The 23,042-nt window shown below is 42.2% G+C and overlaps 1 protein-coding gene and 1 long non-coding RNA gene across 7 annotated transcripts in view; one reads left to right on the top strand and one right to left on the bottom strand.

Annotated features, from left to right (window-relative positions):
- The window catches only part of LOC137377175 (Wilms tumor protein homolog), a 60,616-nt gene extending 48,417 nt beyond the window's left edge, over window positions 1-12,199 (bottom strand). For all 4 annotated transcript variants that reach the window (XM_068046591.1, XM_068046594.1, XM_068046595.1 and 1 more), the window contains exon 1: window positions 11,454-12,199. In XM_068046591.1, the coding sequence (XP_067902692.1) occupies window positions 11,454-11,850 (397 nt within the window). In that variant the 5' untranslated portion in view covers window positions 11,851-12,199. The remainder of the gene's footprint in view (window positions 1-11,453) is intronic.
- A 179-nt stretch (window positions 12,200-12,378) lies between these two features.
- The window catches only part of LOC137377348 (uncharacterized), a 188,894-nt gene continuing 178,230 nt past the window's right edge, over window positions 12,379-23,042 (top strand). For all 3 annotated transcript variants that reach the window (XR_010976399.1, XR_010976398.1, XR_010976400.1), the window contains exon 1: window positions 12,379-12,467. This is a non-coding gene — a long non-coding RNA (uncharacterized lncRNA). The remainder of the gene's footprint in view (window positions 12,468-23,042) is intronic.

The raw sequence follows: 23,042 nt of genomic DNA, 5'->3' as shown, positions 1-23,042 counted from the left end.
TTTCACAACTTCAGGACATCCCAAAGTCCTTTATAACCAATGAAGCACTTTTGAAGTGAAATTACTGTTGTAATGTAGGGAATGAAAATATTGAGGTGGCTAAAGAGAAAAATTAGAGACCCCAAAATACGTCAAAATGAATAGAAAATGGCATTACTGGTCTATGTTTAGTCATTAAACCATTAAAAATCAAGTTGTTGTCTTTGATGGTGGACAGACCAAGTTCCTTGTAGATTTCTGGGCGGCTAATATTTAAGCATTTTAACTACATAATTAAAAATCATATTCCACCTCTTTCATTAGGGTTTCCAGGGAAAGTCTTTGTCAAAAGATGCACTGTGAATTAAAAATGTTTCTGAAATTCAAAAGTACTAAACCCAGAATAGCATCTATGGATATTGAAGGAATTGAAAGCAACAGGTGCTGGGGCGAATTTTGGTAAACGATCCCTTATCTATATCAATGATTAAGAACACGGCAGATATCAGAGGGCTGGAAAATAACTAAGTTAGAGCCATCCATAGAGCATGACACCAAGAAAGATTAGACCACAAAAGGTCATTGACCTGAAGCATTAACTTTGCTTCTCTCTCCACCGATGTTGCCGGATGTGTTGAGTATTTCCAACAATTTCTGTTTTTATTATGCAACATAGCTCAATGGCCTCCCTGATGGCCCAGTGGGTAAATTACCATTTCTGTGCAGCCAGGAAGGTTCCATGTTCAATTGCTAGATCATTTAATTAGCTGGTTTCACAAGCATTGCACTGCAAAAGCCTTAGTAGAACAGGCAAGGAAAAAATCTGTACCGGCACTGCTCCTAATCCTTGTCCAGTGACCATCAAAAGTGCATTTGTATAGGTGTTGAGGTGGGGTTGAATGAGCTAAACTGTGATGTCTCGTGGTCAAACAGTCTACTAAGACTTACCATCAAGGTACATAGATGAAAAATTGGTTAATGTATTGGAAGACTTCAAGACTACTTCAGCATGAGACACTACTTTCAAAAGAAGAGGTAAAAAGAGAGCTGAGTACAAAGGATAGTATGGCAGCATGTGTCTTGACTTAATATATGAGCATAAATCTGTAAGGAATAATCTATGCCTTGCAAATATATAACTGTTCCGTGACTGTAAACCCATCTATAAAGAAAAACAAGGTGGGGAATTTTATACATCTCTATTATTACTTTCATAATACGCCTGGTAAGCTCCCTCACAAGAGAATTAACAGTAAGCTCCAGTTTAAATGTATCTGGTCAATCTATTGGACCTCGTGGAAACTTTATAAATGTACTTTTGACTTTTGCCAATGTAATGAGAAATGAGATGGTCCCACTTTCTCCCTTGTATCATTAAAAAAAAGCAACTAGGGGAAGGAACTTTGTATGTCTGTCTAACATGCAACTGCAGAATTCCCTTGGTGGTTGAGCTCAATGCAAGGTTCAAAGGATATTGTAGCTGCAATCTGTTAACTGAGGATCGCATGCTACAGATATTGCTCTGAGACTGGTCACTGTACTAAAACTGCAAATTTAGAGAAAGTGGTTGCTCATGAAAACATGTGTAGAGCTGAAAATTGAAAAGAAAATGACTATAAAATAGAAAATAAAGGGTGCTTTAAGAGAGAGAGTTGTGCTTAACATTTCCAGCATTAGAGTGTTTGTCTTACATTCACAGAGCATAAAACTCAGCATTTTCACACCAGAAGCATGATTAATGGAATTCCACAGAGATCAGTCCTCCATTATTCCTCTTCCCTGCTTCTAAATGACCCCCGCCCCCTCCCCCCCACCCCCGATTTAACAAATGTACATATGCAATTTGTACAACCAATTATGCACAAAATCAAATCATAATTTGCATAAGTTGGTAGTACAAAGGATCGAGAGAATCTTGGCACTTTAATGATGAACAAATAGTTTTTCATGTTCTATACATCTATAGCAAATATTTGAAACAAAACTATGTATGTGTTCACATTAAAAATCCAAGCAGCATACTGTGTAACAATTAAAATAATTGGCAAAAGAACCAGGAGGGAAATGAGAAGAATTTTTTTATGCAGCAAGTTGTTGTGATCAGGAGTGCACTGCCTGAAAGGTTGGTAGAAACAGATTCAATAGTACCTTTAAAAGGGGAATTGGACATATATGTGAAAGAGGAAAAAAATTGCAGGGCTATGGGGAAAGAGCAGGGGCATGGACCTAATTGCTACACTCTTTCAAAGATCCAACACAGGCACAATGGGCTGAATCACCTCCTTCTCTGTCATATTGTTCTATGATTCTATGACTGTAACCTTGCAATATACTTATATCTTCAGGTGATTTTAATGTTTCTGTCCTTTGTTATTTGCCTACATCACAATCCATGTTCATCTTCCTTTTCTGCATCACATTTTCTATTGCCTTTAATTATCTGTGTCACAGTTCTTGTTTCAGTCTCTCATCAAGTTAAAAATATCTTGGCCTTGAAAACAGAACACAAGAATCCATCTGCTGACAATAAGTAGGAATAAGAGCCCAATCAGCAAACTTGGTGGCAAGTTTGTCAAGAACTCAAATGATAAAACTTGGTGGCAGCATTAGGAGTTTAAAAAAATGATATGAGAAAGCTTAATGAAAGTAGCAAATAATATATTAACCCGTGAGGCAGAACCATGCAAAACCAAATAGCCAAATGCAATTCCAAAATGGGAAAAATATATTATATTATAAATCAGATGTGTAATCAGTGAATGAAGTGGCTCCATTCCAGGTCATGGGTTACTTATTAATACTGCATAAAATTAATTTAAGTGGAAGACCATCTAGAAGTGACAGGTCCACATAATAGGGATACTATTTGAAACACAATAATCTAGTGCTGATTTATAGTATGTCCATTGAAAGTCCAAGCATCAGTTAGTTTGTGTACATGAATAGTCCTGCTCAGATAGTGCTAGTGCCAAAAGAACCACTTGTCCTATAACCTTGTGTTCCTATTCTACAATGACTCTTCATATGTCTACACTCCAGGAGATCTGCACCTATGCTACCTGTAAATACATAAAACAATGGCTGCCTGGGAATATGCTACAAGATCTAATACAATCTTTGAATTCTGATGAATTTAAAAGCCATAGTTAGTTGGGTGAACTCATGTCTTCACTAATGTTGTCAGAAGCATTCAGTTGTGTTACAACTTTCAGCTCCACTCCCAGCGCACTCTGTTATTCTTTACTTAGTCAAAACCCAGTGGATCATTAGGTAATATAAATCACTTTCTTTCACACAACAAAATCTAATTTTGTCCCTAGGTATTTGGTGCGAAGAGGAAAAACTGATAAGATCACACATTGCTTTAGATCAGAATGTCAACTTGCCCCATTGATGCAATCTGATTAAATAAAAAGTTACAATGTGCATGAGACAGATCTTTGCAAAGGAAAACAATTTAGGAATGGTAGCCAACCCCTTCACTAAAACCTTTCCCACGGTGTTGCAAGGCAATTAATAATACAAATAGAATGATACAGTGTTTGGCTAGAAGCATTGATTATTATTCCAAGGTAGTGATATTAGTTGACTGTAATGGTCTTCAGAAGCACATCTGTGCTTTAATGTAGTAGACAGAAAAGTAACCCTGAAACTCTATGTTATGAAAGCAAGTTGTGGAAACTCAAGTTATTATCTTCATATAAAAAAACATAGGGCATGATACAAATATTTAAAACAGTTAAGGATTTTGACAAAATTGAAATGAGTTAGATGTTCTAGCATTTCTGGGCGATCCCAACAAAGAGACCATCTCCAAATTTGGAGAGAAAGACAAGAGCTGTCAAAGAGCTTCAGAGCAATGTATCTTTACAGATCTTTAGGCATTACGTAAACTGCCATCTAGTGCAGTAAAACCCCTTAAAAAGACTAGATTCATATTTTTATAAAAAGAATATGTTTTTGACAAAAGGAATGCAGGAATACAAGCCTGATATTGGTGTTGAATAATGAATCAGATGTCAAATGATATTGAAGAGACTTAGTACCTCAGAAGTGTAGATCACTGCGTGCAAATGGCGAGACATGATTACACTGCCTGTTACCCCAGACATCCAGAAGACTGGGATGAGGTTCTGAAGAGTAAACAATAAATGGACTCCCTAAGATAACCCTTGATCTTTCTCTAGTTTTCTTTTATAAATGAAAGTTACAATCTGGACTGTTTTAAATTATCAACATCTAAAATCATTGCTGCAATAATAAACTTGACAGTATTGTTTATTAAGTATACCGTCCTTACCACAGAGAATCATTCTTTTTCCTTTAATATTCTCTGGTTTTCATTAAATAGTTTTCAAAATTCGTTGAAATAAACCCCCTAAGTAACATGTAGTAGATATATTCCCGAGATTTATTCCTGGAGACAAACACCGCTGGAAATTTTTTGCTATCGACTTTTTTATGCAGTAACGAATCTGCCCTGCGCTTTGGCTCTGATAACCATTTCAGCTGCTTACTTTAATCCCAGAATGTAGGCAAAATTCACATGGGACCCCGCAGCGCAGACCTGCCCTCGAGACATAATAGGGTTTTTTTTCCCCTTGTAGAAAAATAAAATTTTGGGGTGAAAAATGATCAGAACACAGGTGGTAAAATCAAATCCACACGGCCTTCCAACTCATCCAAGGGTCACATTCTAGTGATTTGTCACTCCGTTTCTTGTTTCAGAATCCTCTCCTCCATTGGCGACAACACTGACATTCTGTAGGTGTTAAAAAGTATCCTTTTGCAGAATGTGTGCATTTAGAATTGAAAAAGAAGTTACGAGTTCTAGAGACAGGTTACGAGCGCTATATCGATACAACTCTTTTACATTATCCTTATCGCTCGGCTTTGAATTGAGTTGGAATTGGCTGGAAAAAAAGCTTGGTTAAAATCGCTGCAGAAAACAACAACAAAAGCGCACTTAAATTGCTACGAAATTTTGAAAATTTAAGCCCCGAGATTCGTTCTAAAAAAACCGGGACAAAATATGCGCCACTGAAATTTCACTGAACAAGAATGGTAAAAACGCTTATAAATAATAAAGGTGCAGTAAACAGCCCGGGTGTAACATGTGTTATTTGTGTTAAAAAAAAACAGACTACGCGCGCCATTTCTTCGCTGCTGGCGAAATTCCTAACGCTGTTCACTAAGACCCACTTTGCACAGAATTGTAGGACTGAAAGTCTCCTCGGATTCTGAATTGTTCAGCAAAGACTCTATAAGACATTATTAGCTAGCTTCAGTTATCACCCTATATCAAACAAGTGTCAATTCTACAACAAAGTAACTGTAACAATGGGTATATAACTAATAAAATGAAGTAATCTATTGCAAATAAGAATGTGGTTTTGCAGTAGATTTACAATTATTTCAAGCATAATTATATATAACATTGTAGCTACGTAACTCCTGATTAATTTCATTATTTCGAGTGAATTGTTAATTTACTGACCATTTATATCCCTCACATTTTCTCAAATAACTAATAAAGATTGCACAAAAGTCTGTAAATGTTTGGTGATTTTATATTAGGGACCTGTAGAAAGTCGAGCTCTGACGTGGAAAGTTAATTAACGCTGAGAGCGTTAAATCTGCACTTTTTTCTCTAAAACTGACGCAATTAAGTTATGAAGGCATGCTTATTTAGCGCGAACTGGAGTTTAAGAAATTTGGAATGTTAATTTCGGGGCAGGTTATTTTGTGTCATAAAACTTAAATTTAAAAGTCAGAATTACTTAACGTGTCGAGCTGCCTCTTCTAGAAAAGAAAAGCTTATTTGAAAACATTTCTAAAGCGAGCCAGTTCCGCAATTTCATAAATCTCAAAGTCGGCAAGCAGGTTCAATTTTCCGTAACATTCATTTTTATGCAACAAAAAAAAAATGTGCGATGCTCTGAATATTCCGAGCAAAACGGATTCTATTGCACGGAGAGCTGACAGGGGAATATTCCGAACAAGCTGAATTATTTTCGTGTACAATGCATCCTTTCCGTCCTGTGTTTTTAGGTATTAAATTTAACTAAACTTGCTATGAAATTTGCGCTCACAGGCGCGGTCTACTTCATGTCTTACGATCTGCTTCATACATAACCATTGCACATTAACACCACATTGTTTAGGAAACATGTTGCATCTTATAACTCTTTGAATTGATGGTACTGTATTTCCTAAACTCCCCGTTTTATATGCGAGAGGTGTAGAATGCGAGAAGTAACTTTCAATAAACGCTGTTGCAATATTGAGCAAACGAGCCTCCCCAGAAAGCTGCCGCACGGTTTAGCTGGGGGAGGAGGGGAGCGGAATTTTATGCGCTGTAAGAAAATTACACTCCTCAAAATACTGCAAGCCGAGGGGTTTTATCAGTGATTTCAGCCAAAACTTAAAAGGGACATGGATTCTAAATGAATACATGGGTAATTTATAACAGGAAGGCTTGACTTGTGTTGCTTTGATGATGATGCAAGTAGGGCGCTTGTAGTTTGTTATAATAATATTTATCCCGTGAAAGACAACCTCCATCTAACCAGTAGATGATAATTCTCTGCTCCTGTTTCCATGGGATGATTCTGTTGGTTTTGACTAATTAACACTGCGTCTAAAGGGCCTCCGCCGCGCAAGTTCCACTTTTACATTAAATTAAATGGCCTCCCGCCACAGAAAGCAAATTGCCTCAGTCAAAAAATAAATAAACAAACCTAAGTGCGAAACCCGAAGTGGCAGAAAAAGTTCCGCGCCTGCATTTGACCCCATCAGGACTCCCCGCCGTAAATCAACCTTCACAGCGCCGACTTTCAATTATCCCGACTGTTTTTTTAAAAAAACACGTACCGGATTTCTGATCTAATTAAAAAGTCATAATGTGTTTAAAAAGGGGTCCCTTTCGCTAATAAGATCAGCGAGCGTGCAACTTGCGCCGTCTCCTGCGCCGATTCAAGCTCTGGTGGAATATTCCAATTGGACATTTTAAAAGAACTTGTTTGTCTCGAGTGCTCGATATGTTAGTTGTCATCTGGGTAAACATCTGGGTAAACATGTGGTTAAAATCGAATTTTCTTTGCCAGGGTCTATCCGATAGAATCTGTGCTTAGTGCCAACATTCTGTGTTGCATGTTGGATCAGTGTGAGCCCATATAACACGCCTTATACCAGTCAGGTTCCCAAATGTTGACGCTATTGTTATTTTCAATCTAGATTCCAAATATTTCCAAGCGGGGACCTGGTGCGAAAGTTCTGACTGTGGGCACAGTTCAGTGGCCTGAACGGGGTGTCTTGTTATCCCTTCTGTATGTTGGATATTGGGGTGTCATGTCGTTGCGGTGTGTTACCATTTCACACTGCAGTCTCAGGTCCATTAGCATTAATAAAGCTGCAAACCTTCCCTGTCACCGATCACTGATGTTCCCCACAGTCACCTGGCCCCACTCACCATTAATGTGTAACTTCATCTGCAGTGCATTTAAAAATGCATTCAGAATGCCCACATCGTCCAAACCAAACGACCACGAAATAAAATTCCAAAAGATGCACAATTATCATAATGTAAATTTATGCCAAAGACGATTTAACTGATTTACGTCGTTGTGAGCAGGAGGAGGCGGGAGCACATGCATCTTCGGAATACAGGTGTGCACAGAGAAGGTTAAAAACGGCTGAAAAAACAGCAGAATACAGCACGCCGGATCGGTAATTCTCCCGCTGCTGCTGATGCCTGTTACAGTTTCGGAGGGTTTTTTCATTGGAAAATATAACGGAGTGAAAAAAATATATATACAGCAGCCGTTAAGTTCGCTCAGAATAATTGATGGGTTCTGAACTACATCTGAGAATATCGGTGTCTTAGCAACAAAATGTATCCAGCACATCTTTAGACGGTACAAAGGCAAGGCGAATGTGCCGCCTTCACGGTGAGTCGTTCCGGTTTGCCTTTGCACAATTTTATTTCCGTTAGTTTCCTGTGAAAATCCTTAAATATGACAATCTGCGCTTCGTTTTAAATGTTCGCACCTTTTGGGGAATTATTGGGTCCTTAAAAAAATAAAGCCAGTTATAATAATTCATGATGTAACTGGGATATTTCTTAATGAGCTTTGGTTAACGAGTAAGGTCGATAACGCGCCTTTTAAAAAATCATTTGGAAATTTGAGGTTGAAAATTAGCCCAATGCTAAATCAAACCATTGATCCCCAAAGCAGGAGGTTGGAAAATAAATGTTGAAAATAATCCTCAAGATTTATCCATCATTTCGTTCAATTGCAGGGCAAGATAAAGCGTGAAACTACATTGTTTCGAGATTCCTTCTCGAATAGTAATTTCAAGGTTCAATAATGCACTTTTATTAGTTATATAATGGAGTGGATTCGTCGTATTTTAAAAGAGTTTTTGAACATCGCATTAATCTTCCTGTACAATTAATCTTTCAACAAGTAACACAGGTTAATAGACAACACATCTTTGTTTAATGGCTGTGTGCTTTTTTTCGGCGATTGCTTTATCTAGTCTACAGTTTTGGGGAATATTTGTAGCATTCCGTTAAGTCAGAGTGTATTGGAAAATGCAGCACAGAATACACAGAGGCTATTCACTGCGGTGATAGCGAGACAGGCGATGACCTTCACGTTTGCTGAAAGCAAAAGAATTATTTTTGGGAGGGGGATGGGAGCGGTTGGGGGCTGCGGATCTTCCGGTATTTGCTGGACCCAGAGTTTTGGAATGTGATGACGCCCCTTCCCCCCCCCCCCCCCCCTCTTATTTCGCTTCTGAACAAGTTATTTGATGGCAAGGTCTCTTTTCAAGAGTCTTATCGGGCTGTCAAAAAAACGAAAAGAAATCGATTAGAATGTGCTGAAAAATAATTGGAAACTTTCCTTGGTGCATCATAGTGCATTTGTTTGGAGACTCTCCTTCTAGAGTGGAGTACAGCTGGAGGTTGAGCCAGAGATGCCCCGTTTGAACATCTCTCTGCCGAGAAACATCTCTCTTGGCAGAAAAGTAATCTTTGAGCCAAGGTAACACCTTTCCCACGATCAGAGTTCTAGTCAGACTGCTAAACTCGCAGCCTTGAAATAGTTTACACCAAGTCCCCTCCTCCGTTCAACACGCTGCAGCCTACCCCTGTACTTGACAGAATAACATTGAGTCCACAGCTCAGAAACAGGCCATTCGGCCCAACTGGTCTATGCTGCCCGCGAGACACCTCCCAGCCTCTTGTTATTCACCAACACACAATGGGGATGTCATTAAACAAAAGTACAAAAACATATAGATATATATATAGATGTATATATCCACGGTTCAAGTCATCATCCCAAATAACATACCCTTCCTTAAAAAAAACTCCCCAATTTGTCAGTAAGCCCAGTAATACAGAAATAGCCTTGGCTTCACAGATTCGGGCCGGTGAATTACACTTTGCTCTGTGGAGGCTGGACTCTGCAAACAGACTATCCGGACGCCCCTTCTTCTGTTGAACTTCGTTTGTGTAAGTCGCATTACTGTTTATTTCGGCTGCTTAAGGAGGAATCCCCGATCGATTTAACAGCAATATTCACGGGAAGACAAACATTTCTATATTTGGCCTTTTTTTTTGGGCTCCTTTGAAAGTTGTGAACGAGTGTACCCGCCTAGTAAATGAACCGCCCCTGTTATTATTTTTTTTTTAAAAAACCACCATTTTATGTTGACTTGCAAAGAAAAGTGAAATATTAATTCGCAAGAGATATCAGGTTTTAAAAAAAATAAGCAGCATTTACCAGAGCTCCTCTTACGAAAATAAACGTTATATTAATGACAGTAATGGAAGTGTAACAATCTCCCAAGATCCAGAAAGGAGACACAGTTTGAATATAACCAACTCTCCTTAATCCGCACCGTGTGCCCCTCTCAACAAGTGATGCGCCCCTCTTCTGTTTAACATGGAAAGGTTTTCCTTTATTAGTGTCACTAATGCCCAATGATCTTTGCGTTAAACCTGATGCCCTGCGCCTTTAATAGTTTTCTGATTTTACCCCATTTCCCGTTCAGTTGGTTGCAGTTTCCAGTCACCTGGGTTCGTTTCAATTTATCGCAAACTGCTATACATATGTTGCGCCTTAAAAGCAAGATTGCGCTTAATTTTTTTTTTCAATGAAGTAATTCCTTAAAACGTTGTTGTCTGATGGTAATATATATTCAAATAATGAAAGTGCATCTGATATTTCAGTTCGATCTCAGCATAGTACACACGCGTTTTCACACAACGAAAACTTGTTTCTTTTCTGTCCAGTCACCCAAGTACCACGATTTTAGGTAATACTATTTCTCCCACCTGTCGCTGTTGCATTGGAAACGAGATTCTGTGAGTACAAGGCGTGAAAAACAAGAGACTATTTAATTCGACGTAATAGGCAACGGAGAACCAGCAAGGCGAATTCATCTGTAATGCATTAGATTCTAATATCCTCTGATACTTCAGTCTTCAGGAAACACTCTCACTATTTGCTTCCCTATCTCTGCGGAGGAAATGTCTACAATCGTATTTAGTGATTAATATTTTGCGGATTTTCCCCGTTTCGATCAAACGCCTGTACACCTCTGTGGACACCTCATTGAAGTTTACAATAACACACAAGCACAATGTTCCTGCCGGGCAATTATTGTTCAACTCCCCGCCAAACGACTAATATTCAAGCTAGTTTTCCTTTGTCAGTTGGAGCGCTCTTTCTCCACTCTGAAATAAATACCAATATCTAATTGGAAAATATCTAACCCGGCTGTTGGGATTAAAAGGGGTGCAATCAATCCGTCAGAATCCAGCCTGAAAAAAATATTTTTTAAAGAAAAAAGGAGCCCCGCTCTGGTTTTAAAATTGGGCACAAAGCCTGCACACTTATAGTCGCGCCGCTTCAGAAAGTAACTCGATGTCTTGAAAGATGTGAAGTAGAAATGCAAGGGAAAAGATGCTGAATTCTTACATAGAATTTTCAACTGTCTTTGTATTTTCACTAGAAACACACTTTGCCATTGATCGCCCACTGTACACAATACTGATCCAAACCTTCTTACAAAAAGATGCCCTGAAATACACATCATTTAACCATTACATTGCTGGAGCTACCCCCCCCCCCCCCCCCCCCCCATTAGCACTGCAGCACAAGACATAACTCCCTTTTTGAATAAATCCTGCCTATGATTTGTTTTAATTTTTGTTTTGTCACATACATGATGGAGATTAAGAGAAATTAATTTAACAAGTGAAATCGCCCCGAAGAACATATTTTAAGGGCTTGCAACACTTAGTGTTGGCACACTCAATGTTGATATCCAGTTAACTTTTATAGCTGCGCTTTCACTGTGTTTTGCTGCTGGTCTAATTTTGCTAAAAGTTTGTGGGAGGGGAAGAACGGAGGAAATGGCGAAATCTTTTCTCTTTTTTTCTGCTTGTCTTTTCTTACCCTGGTTCCTGGCCGGTGGCTGCGTGTCCATGCAATGGTTGAGGTAGCCGCTGTTGGTGAACATTCTTGCCTGGGTCGGAGGCGCCTGACTCGGCGGAGGAGCCCCGAACGCTCCATAGCGACAAGCCCCAGCCGTGCCGGTGAACTGACCCGAGAAGTGGACGGTAAAAGCGCTCAGGCAGTGGTCGTCGTGTGGCTCGGTGGCGCTCCAGCTCGGCTCTTGCTTGATAAATGACGGGTGGCCGATCGGAGCGCTGTAAGAAGCCCCCGGGTGAAAGTCCAGCACCGGAGCCCATTGGGGAGCGCTGCTTACCGGCATGGTACAGCTGCTGTTCCCCGGGGTCAGAGTGGAGACTCCCGGCAGCAAAGCGTTCAAGTCCCGCACGTCGGAACCCATGGTATCCACACTGTCTTTAAACCAAAACGAATCAATCGTTTATTTCTTTCTCTCCTCTCTAAGTGAATCAGACTTTCCGTTTCACCCTCCACCCTCCAACACTATATTCCCAGGGCTTGGATCTCAGCGGACTCGTCTCCTCTGTTGGTCAAACTTCCAGGCTCTTCACAATGGAGAGATCTGAAGGGTTATTGTTTTGAGGCTGTCAAATGATGTGTATGATGGGATGGCGAGATGTGCGTGTTGTAGCAGCAGCAAACACTATGGCCACATGTGTCGAATTGGATTGGTGACTCTCAGCCTCAAATACTGCGAAGAGGTGGAGTTTGTAAACTCTGGAGAGATCCGTCCTCCCTTGTTACATGGATAAACTCCCCTTCCACGTTCTTTTTGTTGTGCTTCAGCTGTCGATTAGCTGGCGAGAGAAGAGCAAACTGGGGGAGGGAGGGAGTGAGGCAGGGATGGGGATGGGGGGCGAGAGGGGGGTAAATTCATCCCTAATTCCGAAAGTAACTATCATTCGACTCAAGCCAAAACGCCAGTGTGAATCTGACCAAACTTTCCCTCTATTTTCTGAAGAGGTTTTTCTGCAATAATGGAGGCTGTGGATCAGATGAGTAAGTGGAAGTAAAATATAGAATAAGCCGCAACCTACATTTCAAAATATATATATTCGGGGTGGGAGAGAAATTGATTCCCAGGAATCAAATTCTGGTAATATTTGAAACAAGCCAAGAAACTGCCGGCGGGTTGTACTTCTCTGCAAGAACAATTGTTTTATTATTGGAGTATTTGTCGGAGATTTTACATTCATGCAATCTGCTGATGCGATTCCAAAGCAGAATCTAAATTACTGGATTTAAAAAAAAAATTGCCTCTCTTCGCTTTTAATTCGGCAATCAATCACTTCATTTACCATTTCAGTTACATCTCAAGTGACCCAAAATAATCGGGGCGAAATATCTGCATAAATTAAGAGGCGGAGATTTTTTAAAAGAATCTAATGTCATTATAACGTTCAGATATAGGGCAACGCATTTTAATTTGATGTCAATTGGGCGTTGATTTGTAGAAGGGCTGGTGTAAAACAGATACACTGAAGTGTTCGTTATTCACCATGCAATGTTACACCGGAAAATGTGAACCATCAAATTATCACATAATTTTTTCTGAAAACGCACACAACAGGGTTGTTGATGGATGTGCAGGTAATTTGCGACGAGGAACTTATATAAATATAAGATATTAGCTTTGCGAAAAAAAACACAAGAACAGGAGAGAAGCATCAGTTCCGAAGTGACAGACCGCAATCCATTAAAAAAGCGAGCAGTGCATAAACGGCCATTTAAACGTTAATGAACTTTCCCCTCACAGACGATTACTTTTTGCCTGACATGTTTTCCTTTTAATTTTCACACGGTCCAGAAATCCGACGGTCAGTTAAACAGCGATCTCGTTAATTTGCTTTCTAAAAAAAAACAGTCTGGGACAACCGAGATCTGTTTTCAAACAGGTGACAGTTAAATCGAAAATCAGCCTGATAGCAAAAGTTAGAAGCAAACAATTCTTGTGAAACACGTGTGCAACGCACTTGTACTTACACCCTTCATTTAAAAGTGTTAATTTAATAAAGGTATATAAACAACTAAACAGTACAAGCGTTGACTTAATTGGACAGGAATTTTCCGAAGTAATGGAACAGTTACTATACAGTGTAGATGTTACATCAGTAATTTACTGAATGGGTTTGCAGTCAGATGTTTCGTGTTATGTACAAACTGAAATATATTGAGCTGTAAATTACAGTTATTCATAATATATTACTGCAGTTCCATTCACAAACGTCCACAGGTCATTGTTTCAAAGACCCAGCAATAGAAAAGTCAAACCGCGTGGTCACTGTGTAAGAAATTATTGGATTAATTATTTACATCAGACTAGCTTGTGAAAAGCATGGATATTTATTTTTCTTGGTGCTTCGTAAATAATAATCTGGCATCGGGATGGGAAAGAGTATTTTGGAATTGCTGGAATGGTTTGGGATTGTGAACCTGTGACGTTTGAACTTTCGCCCTGTCTGATTGCATCCTTATGATTGCTTAAGTATCAGTGTCTACGCAGAAGTCGAATAAATGGTAACTTTCTGAGCAGAAGTCACCAATACTCCCCCTTCATATAAACTCCGTGTTAGCACTTGGTAAATTTAGCAAGAACTTATGCCAGTAAAGGTAGGAGCTGATCCCATAACATGGCCCGTTAAGTCCTTTGTTAAGTCCTAGAACTTTAAAGCCATATCTGAATTGGCATGTGCAAGGTTTTGGGAAAGATCCATTAAGCATGAAAAATAACTACTGAAAGACAGCATTTATTTAGTATCCAATGTGTGAGTGTGCTTCTCAAGCAGTGGTAATATATCGATCACAAGAACGCATTATATGTGATGTATTTTGGAATTATTTAAAAGACGGCCATCATATTTTTCGCTAAATGATTAAGAGGGAATCATTGATTTGCTTCTGGTCATTATCTGTTGTGTTACTCAACTTTAAATCCGGTTAAACTTTAGGCATTACCAATATGGAATTTAATGTTATTTAATTAATATTATTCATTTTCCCCGCCAGTTACACCGCACGTTTCTTCGCTAAATTCCTCCAAAGTGTGATTGGGTTGGATGTTGGGTCACTTTTTAGAAAGAGCCTTAAAGACAGACGAGAAAAGCATTGAGTGAGAGGACGGGGCTCGTGAAGAGTTCGAGCTTTCATACGTTACAAAACATTAACTTAACCGAATGTGTACATGGCAGGACTTTAAAAAAATACACTTTCCTTCCGGAAAATGTGGGCACTTGAAACAAAAAGTTGAACATTCTGAAATCGTTTTAGCTAAGTTAATCAGGTGAACTTCTGAATTAAAAAAAGGTGAAGAGAAAGTTAGAAGTTCGGTCTGTCCAAAAAAAAGGGGGGCGGTGGGGGGTGGGGGGGGGGGGGGGGTTGTTATTGAAAGAAACACAAGCTGGAAAGTAAAATTTGGAAATTTCTAAATAATTGCTTAATCATTTAAGGTTATTTGTTTTGTTTAAAAGCGAATAAAAGTGAAGACTAATACCAGGACTATGGAATTTGAAATGATTATTTAGATAATGAAGGGGCAGAACATTTTGATTTGATAAGTTCGCACATTTAAAAGTAATCATACTTGGTGAAATAAATGGTGTCAGTATATAGCGAGAGAACATCAGGAAAGCGGGCCACTCTCTGCAGTCATACTGTACTTTGGGAACTGATATAAAGTTATAGTTTAGCACGCAATAGCTGCAATTAACGGCTGCGGAGATAACATTCGTTCTGTTTCTCTGCTGGAAAGGGGACCTGTTTTCTATGGCTTCTCCACTCCTTGATTGTCAGGATTAGCGAACTTCGCTAATGCGTCCGAAGAAGACGGGAACTCACTGGGAGAGCTGTTTCCCGTTTGAATTCTCGCGTCTTGACTGCCAAGTCTGAAAGTTTTATTTTAAACGTTGCTAAATGGTATCAGATTCTTTATTGAAACGGCACAAGCAATGATGGAAATTTGCAATTCAATTTCCTCGTTAAACAACGTCTTTCGTTTAATTTCACTCAGCTCCAACCTCAGTGTAAGGGATTTGGGGAGGACAGACCATCGATCACCTTTATGTAGCTAACTCCCTACCATCCTGTGTGACTCATTCTCAGTGCAACTCAATGTCCTATGACCGTACACACCTTAGTCGATGAGACAGTACAGTCTACCTAGTTTTCATTTGAACTGAAAAACATCCAATTAACTATCCTATTTGTTGCACTTAATCCCAATTCCGTTTGCGAACTTTCTGGGAATAAACGCATTTATAACGACTGCCTTTAACATCCCGAACTTTACTAGAACGAAGAATAAACACTTTTTTAAACAAGTAGCAAAAAAACAGCTCGTGCAGTTCAACAATTAATTTATATCTTAATCTCGAAGAATTTAATTTACTCTGGACAGATTAATGTGTTTTGTCTTTGCTGGTCGCTTATTCCGGTTTTACAATCGGCCCGGGCGCAGCGGGTGGGTGAGTGGCTTCAGACAATTTGTTTCCCCATCCCGGATTAGCAACTTGGTCATCTGTGCAGCTCCCAAAGCCGATCAGCAATAACAACAGCCGGGCTGATGGAAGCGCAATTGGTCAAAGGCAAACCGTTAAAAGGTCTCCTTTTACGCACTGCTAGCGGAAATTGAAGAGGATCTTGTCTGTGAAAGGATTGTCAAGTAACCATCTCGTTCTCGTTATATTTATTTAGCACAACAAACGGTTTTCTGGATATTCTGACAGCTGAGATACAATAGAGCATTAGGGATGCTGGATAGGCAACCCGAGATCCCACTGGGAGTGTCTGCTTCGGGTATTCAGCCCAAGGGACATCGATCTATATATGGTTTGTGATCAATATTTGTGCTTCCCTCTGACAGACAAGTGTGGCGCAAAGTTGTCCAGTTTTTGTGTTGAGAAAACACGAGTATGAAGTTGCACCGTTTCAACGAGGGATGAGGCGGGGGGAGGTGGAATTTGTCATGAAATTTGGACCTTGAAGTTGCCCAAGTCGAGTTTAGGCTGCAATTATACTGGCCTCAGTGAAGCAACTGGAGTGTGGGTTCCAGGCAGACACTATGTAATCAAAAGAGAAAATGTTGGAAATACTCGCAGGTCGGGGAGCATCTGTGGAGAGAGAAGCAGAGCTAACGTTTCAGGCTTCTGATTTTATTTCAAGAGTTCCAGTATCCACAGTATTTTGCCTTTGTATTTTGTTTACGTTGTCTGGCTTCTAACTGGTTTGAATTCCAATTGTCCGCCCCGGGGAGAGAGCATTGGGAAAGTGTGGAGTTCCTCAGCCGGGAATTACAGCTCAAATGTTCAGTGAGTGTGGAGGGGACATGTCACTTTTTAAAGACCAGTGCTGAGGTTTCCCCACCTCTGCATTCGGCAGCCCTCAGTGTTTGGTCAGGGGATACAACCTGCGGCTCTCGAGCCACATGCTGACATAAACGACTCACGAGTGTCTCTCAATTATCGATCAGTCCCATTTTGATAGTAATTAAACGGCTTTGTTTCATTTTTAAAAACTTTTATTAACTTCGCACTTGTGGGAAAGTATCATTCAATTCACAACTTGTTTGTAAAACCCCTTAAAATAGTATTAAATGTCCCTGGTTTTGCGTTATTCGTGGCATTCGAGTAACAGCATTGAGGCTCTTAAGAGACTGCGTTTTTGACTAAATTTTCGGCCAAAAGTGCTCTTGTTATTAAGGTACTTTACTGTAAATGGTACATTACGCTCCAGTTGGATTGTCAGAGCAAAACAGGCTGGCTTTGCACCAACAATAAAGTTATAATGTTAAATGCAACTTCAGTCTGGAGTTAGGGAGACTGCAGTGAAGTAGAGTGAGACTCCCCTCTCCGGAGGTAATTTGAGCTTTAAAACCTGATTTATTATACGCAAGTCCAACATCAGTGTGAAGGCAAATCTGCTTGACACAGATAGCAAACTCTTAGTATAGAAATGGGAGGAGTTCATTCAGCCTGTTCCACCATTCAATCAGATCATGGTTAATCTGCATCTTAACTCTACCCGCCTTGGTTCCATAACCCGTGATACCCTGACTTAACAAAAATAGTATAACAGTACACCAGTGTAATGTATGGTTAAAATGTAGCCTTGTAAACCAGGGTTTGATGCCATACTGAATCAGCACTTCATGTGTTATCGAACCAAAACAGTTACTCAGGGCAATGTGGAAGATGCCCTGTGTCTACAATACATTATTTAGAATGTAGCTGCTGGGAGAGGAGTTTTGTGCCTGGATGTGTAGAACTGTATCCTGGGCTGGAGAACCCAATCTGTAGCCAGGCAGTGTAAATAGGATAATATTTAGCTGATGCCAACTCTTGGAGCTTACTGGTCTTGGTGTAAAACTATGCCCAAACAGGTGCCCAACTGGGCATTTGAGTTTCGGTGTGTGACTACCTGGAGCAGATAGCTCATATCAGCTTCACGGGAATGGTGTGAGCATAAGTTTTTAAAAAGTCCTGTTGGCTCATTGTTCTTCTTCTTCTTCTTCTTTGGCCTCCTTGTCTCGAGAGACAATGGGTAAGTGCCTGGAGGTGGTCAGTAGTTTGTGAAGCACCGCCTGGAGTGGCTATAAAGGCCAATTCTAGAGTGACAGACTCTTCCACAGGTGCTGCAGATAAAATTGGTTGCCGGGGCTGTTACATAGTTGGTCTCCCCTTGCGCTTCTGTCTTTTTTCTTGCCAACTGCTAAGTCTCTTCGATTCGCCACACTTTAGCCCCGCCTTTATGGCTGTCCGCCAGCTCTGGCAATCGCTGGCAACTGACTCCCACCGCTTGTGATCAATGTCACAGGACTTCATGTCGTGCTTGCAGACGTCTTTAAAGTGGAGACATGGACGGCCGGTGGGTCTGGTACCAGTGACGAGCTCGCTGTACAATATGTCCTTGGGGATCCTGCCATCTTCCATGCGGCTCACATGGCCAAGCCATCTCAAGCACCTCTGCCTCAGTAGAGTATATCTGCTGGGAATGTTGGCCGCCTTGAGGACTTCTGTGTTGGAGATACGGTCCTGCAACCTGATGCCAAGGATTCTCCGGAGGCAGCGAAGATGGACTGAATTGAGACGTCGCTCTTGGCTGACATACGTTGTCCAGGCCTCGCTGCCGCAGAGCAAGGTACTGAGGACACAGGCTTGATACACTCAGACCTTTATGTTCTGTGTCAGTGCGCCATTTTCCCACACTCTCTTGGCCAGTCTGGACATAGCAGTGACGCCTTTCCCATGCGCTTGTTGATTTCTGCATCTAGAGACAGGTTACTGGTGATAGTTGAGCCTAGGTAGGTGAACTCTTGAACCACTTCCAGAGCGTGGTCGCCGATATTAATGGATGGAGCATTTCTGACATCCTGTCCCATGATGTTCATTTTCTTGAGGCTGATGGTTAGGCCAAATTCGTTGCAGGCAGCCGCAATCCTGTCGATGAGTCTCTGCAGACACTCTTCAGTGTGAGATGTTAATGCAGCATCGTCAGCAAAGAGGAGTTCCCTGATGAGGACTTTCCGTACTTTGGTCTTCGCTCTTAGACGGGCATGGTTGAACAACCTGCCCCCTGATCATGTGTGGAGGAAAATTCCTTCTTCTGAAGACTTGAACGCATGTGAGAGCAGCAGGGAGAAAAAGATCCCAAACAGTGTAGGTGAGAGAACACAGCCCTGTTTCATGCCACTCAGGATAGGAAAGTGATCTGATGAGGCGCCGCTATGCTGAATTGTGCCTTTCATATTGTCATGGAATGAGGTGATGATACTTAGTAGCTTTGGTGGACATCCGATCTTTGCTAGTAGTCTGAAGAGACCACGTCTGCTGATGAGGTCAAAGGATTTGGTGAGATCAATGAAAGCAACGTAGAGGGGCATCTGTTGTTCACGGCATTTTTCCTGTTGCTGGCGAAGGGAGAACTGCATGTCAATGGTGGATCTCTCTGCTCGAAAGCCACACTGTGCATCAGGGTAGACATGCTCAGCCAGCTTCTGGAGCCTGTTTAAAGTGACTCGAGCGAAGACATTCCCCACTATGCTGAGCAGGGAGATTCCACGGTAGTTGTTGCAGTCACCGCGGTCACCCTTGTTCTTAAAGAGGGTGATGATATTGGCACCGCGCATATCCTGCAGTACTGCTCCCTCATCCCAGCACAGGCAAAGCAGTTCGTAGAGTGCTGAAAGTATAACAGGCTTGGTAACTGTTGATTATTTCAGGGGTAATGCCGTCCTACCCAGGGGCTTTTCCGCTGGCTGGAGAATCAATGGCATCATTGAGTTCCGATTTTGTTGGCTGTACGTCCAGCTCATCCATGACTGGCAGAGACTGGGCTGCATTGAGGGTGGTCTCAGTGACAACATTTTCCCTGGAGTACAGTTCTAGCTCCACCCAGCGGTCCATTTGCTTGCGTTGGTCAGTGATTGTGTCCCCTGATTTAGACTTGAGGGGGGCGATCTTCCTGATGGTTGGCCCATAAGCTCTCTTAATGCCATCATACATTCCTCTGATGTTTCCGGTGTCGGAGGCCAGCTGAATATGACTGCATAGGTGTTGCCAGTAGTGATTTGCGCAGCGCCTGGCTGTTCTTTGTGCAGCGCCTGTGGCTGCTTTAAGTGCTACGGATGTTAACTCGCTGGGGGCTTTCTTGTAGTTCAACAATGCAATGCGCTTAGTGGCTGTGACAGGTTCCAGCTCTTCAAAGTGAGATTGAAACCAGTCTGCATTCCGCTTCACACGTTTGCCATAGGTGGTCATTGCTGAGTCATAGATGGCGTCTCTGATGTGGGCCCACTTGGTCTCTGCATCCCCTGTAGGAGTGTTTTGAAGGGCTTTTTCAAGTGAATTTAGAAACTTATGTAAAGGCTGTGGATAAGAAATTCTGCTAGTGTTGATGCGCGGGCGGCCCTTCTGCTTGGAGTGATGCAGCTTCTTTAGTTTGAGTCTGACCTTGCTGCACACTTGCTGGTCGGTGTCACAGACCGCACTGTGGAAGCTGTGTGTGATTTGAGCGCTGTTTAAAGAGGCTCGCCTTGTGACGATGAGGTCCAGCTGGTGCCAACAACGTGATCTTGGGTGCCTCCAAGAAACCTGATGACAGGGTTTAGTATGAAAGAACGAGTTGGTGATGCAGGGGTTGTGATAGGTACACAACTCAAGCAGTCTCTGCCCATTCTCATTCATCCTTCAAATGCCATAGCGCCCAAGGCAGGAGGGCCATGAGTCATGGTCGGCCACAACCCTGGCGTTAAAGTCCCCCAGCAGGAACAGATGTTCGGTATTGGGGATGCTACTAATGATATTATGGAGTTCCTCATAGAACTCGTCTTTAACTTCAGGTGGGGAGCGGATTGTTGGAGCATAGATGCTGAGTAGGTGTACTGGACCAGAGGCGGTGAGCAGTCGGATGGACAGTATGCGTTCTGAGCCATTTGAAGGTGTCTCTATCATGCTGAGCAAAGAGTTTCTGATGGCGAAGCCCACTCCATGCTGTCTTGGTTCTTCAGGATCCCTACCCTGTCAGAAGAAGGTGTAGTCTTGCTCTCTTAGAGATCCGCTCGCAGGCAGGCATGTCTCCTGAAGTGCTGCAATGTCCACATTGAGTCTACTGAGCTCGTTGTTAAAGATGGCGGTCTTCCGAGAATCGTTGATTTGTGTAGGGTCTTCCGACAGGCCAGGACGCATAGTTCTGACGTTCCAGCTTGCAAAACGAAGGGCTGGTACCTTCTTTCCTTTTTTGGTGTGGTGTTACAGTCCACTTGTCGGGCAATGACCCTGAGCTCCAAGCACCCTTTGAAGCAGGTGGACTGTGGTGGGACAGAACCTTACTGACCGGGGGCTGCCTGGTTTGCGGCGGGCGATAGCTGTCCAGTGAGATGCGATGACCTCTTCCACCGACAAGGGCAACCCGTGGCGCCCAATCTCTACGCCAATTGAGCTGGACTTATAATCCGTAACTGCTGCCTTCCGTGTTGTTTATGTCGCTGTGAAGCAACTGTGGATTGACCTCTCAATGGCGCATGCCTGGGCGGATGTATGGGGGCTGTGAGTTGCCCAAGCGCCAAAATCCCCCTCTCGGCCTTCCTGGTGGGGTCCAAAGGAGTGCAGAGCACGATGTTTGGCACCGGTATGGCTGCAGGAACTGCCGGAAACATGCCTTCGGGGCTCCGCTCCGGATTTTCTGTTAGGGTTTACTCCTTTAGCCTTGGTCTCTCCCGAGACGCCCACAAGGCAGTGGGGATGTTAGGGCCCCTGCTCAGGGATAGGTGGAAGCTGGTGGGAGGAGGTGGGGGGAAGGGGTGCGGGGGGGAGGGGGTGCAAGGGGGAGGGGTGCAGGGGGAGGGGGTGGAGGGAAGGGGGTGCGAGGGGAGCTGGGAAGGGGGCAGCAGGGGGGTAGGGGAGGGGGTGCGAGGGGAAGATGGTGCGAGGGGGAAGGGGTGCGAGGGGAAGGGGGAGCTGGGAAGGGGGTGTGAGGGGGTGGGGGGAAGGGGGTGCGAGGGGGATGAGCTGGGAGGGCGGCGCGAGGGGGGTGAGCTGGGAGTGGGGTGCGAGGGGGGAGCTGGGAAGGGAGAGCGGGGGGAGGGGTGGGGGAAGTGGGCCCAGGTAATAAAACATTTCATCAGCTCCCACCATTGTCCTCTAGTAATCTGAATGCTGGTGGGGATTTGAGCATTACTGTGGGTTCAGAAGCCGCTTTCCTTTCAACAGATGAGTTAGGGTCTTGATCAGCGAATAAACTGAGGAGCGAATGGTTCTTTTATTCAAGGAAAATCCCAGCCATCGAACCTGTTGCGAATCCCCAAGACCTTTTGACCACACAATGCATGAAAACGTGGAGATCCTGAAAATGTGTAACCCTATTCTGCCAGGCTTTTCCCCATGGACGAGCTGATAATGCTGCCAATATAATACAGGTAATTTTCAAGGTCAGTGCTTGCTTTGAAAGAATGAGTTTGTATCGTGCCTTTCACAACCTCAGGGCATCCCAAAGTGTTTTACAGCAAATTGAGTACTTTTGAAGTGTAATGATGATGGAAAATAGGAAATATGGAAGACAATTTGTGCATAGCCAGGTCCCATAAGTACATTCAGATAACGAGCAGCTAATATGCTTATAGAGGTGTTGGTTGAGAGATGATAAATCTTTTACATCCACTTGAGAGGACAGAAGTTTTAACATCTCATCCAAAAGAAGGCATCTCTGAAAGTGCCGCACATGCTCAGTATTTCACTGATGTGGTGTAATCTTGCAGCATTGAATTGCACTGTGTGCTCCATACTGCTCTTAATGCAGGGGAAAGCTGAACATTGCCCATGAGTCCTCAAAGTAAAGGACAGAGCTTTGATACATGTTATTGCAGTTGAAGTGTTTAATGTTGGTAAACAGTGAACTGCCTTGTAATTGTACTAACAATAAAACCATACAAACCGTCCAGGAGACTGCTTGCAAACTTTTTCAAAAATAAAAAGTGCAATAACCACTGGCCCATAGTTGCACTTTTTCATTGAATAAATTATTTTTTAAAAAGACTGTATTTATCTATCGCTAACCCAAACTGATATTCCTTTACACCCTACAGTA

Source organism: Heterodontus francisci, chromosome 14 (genome assembly GCF_036365525.1).
Source record: "Heterodontus francisci isolate sHetFra1 chromosome 14, sHetFra1.hap1, whole genome shotgun sequence".
Taxonomy (NCBI): Eukaryota; Metazoa; Chordata; class Chondrichthyes; order Heterodontiformes; family Heterodontidae; genus Heterodontus; species Heterodontus francisci.
The sequence above is the reverse complement of the archived record's forward strand: the minus strand, read 5'-3'. Positions and strand labels throughout refer to the sequence as shown.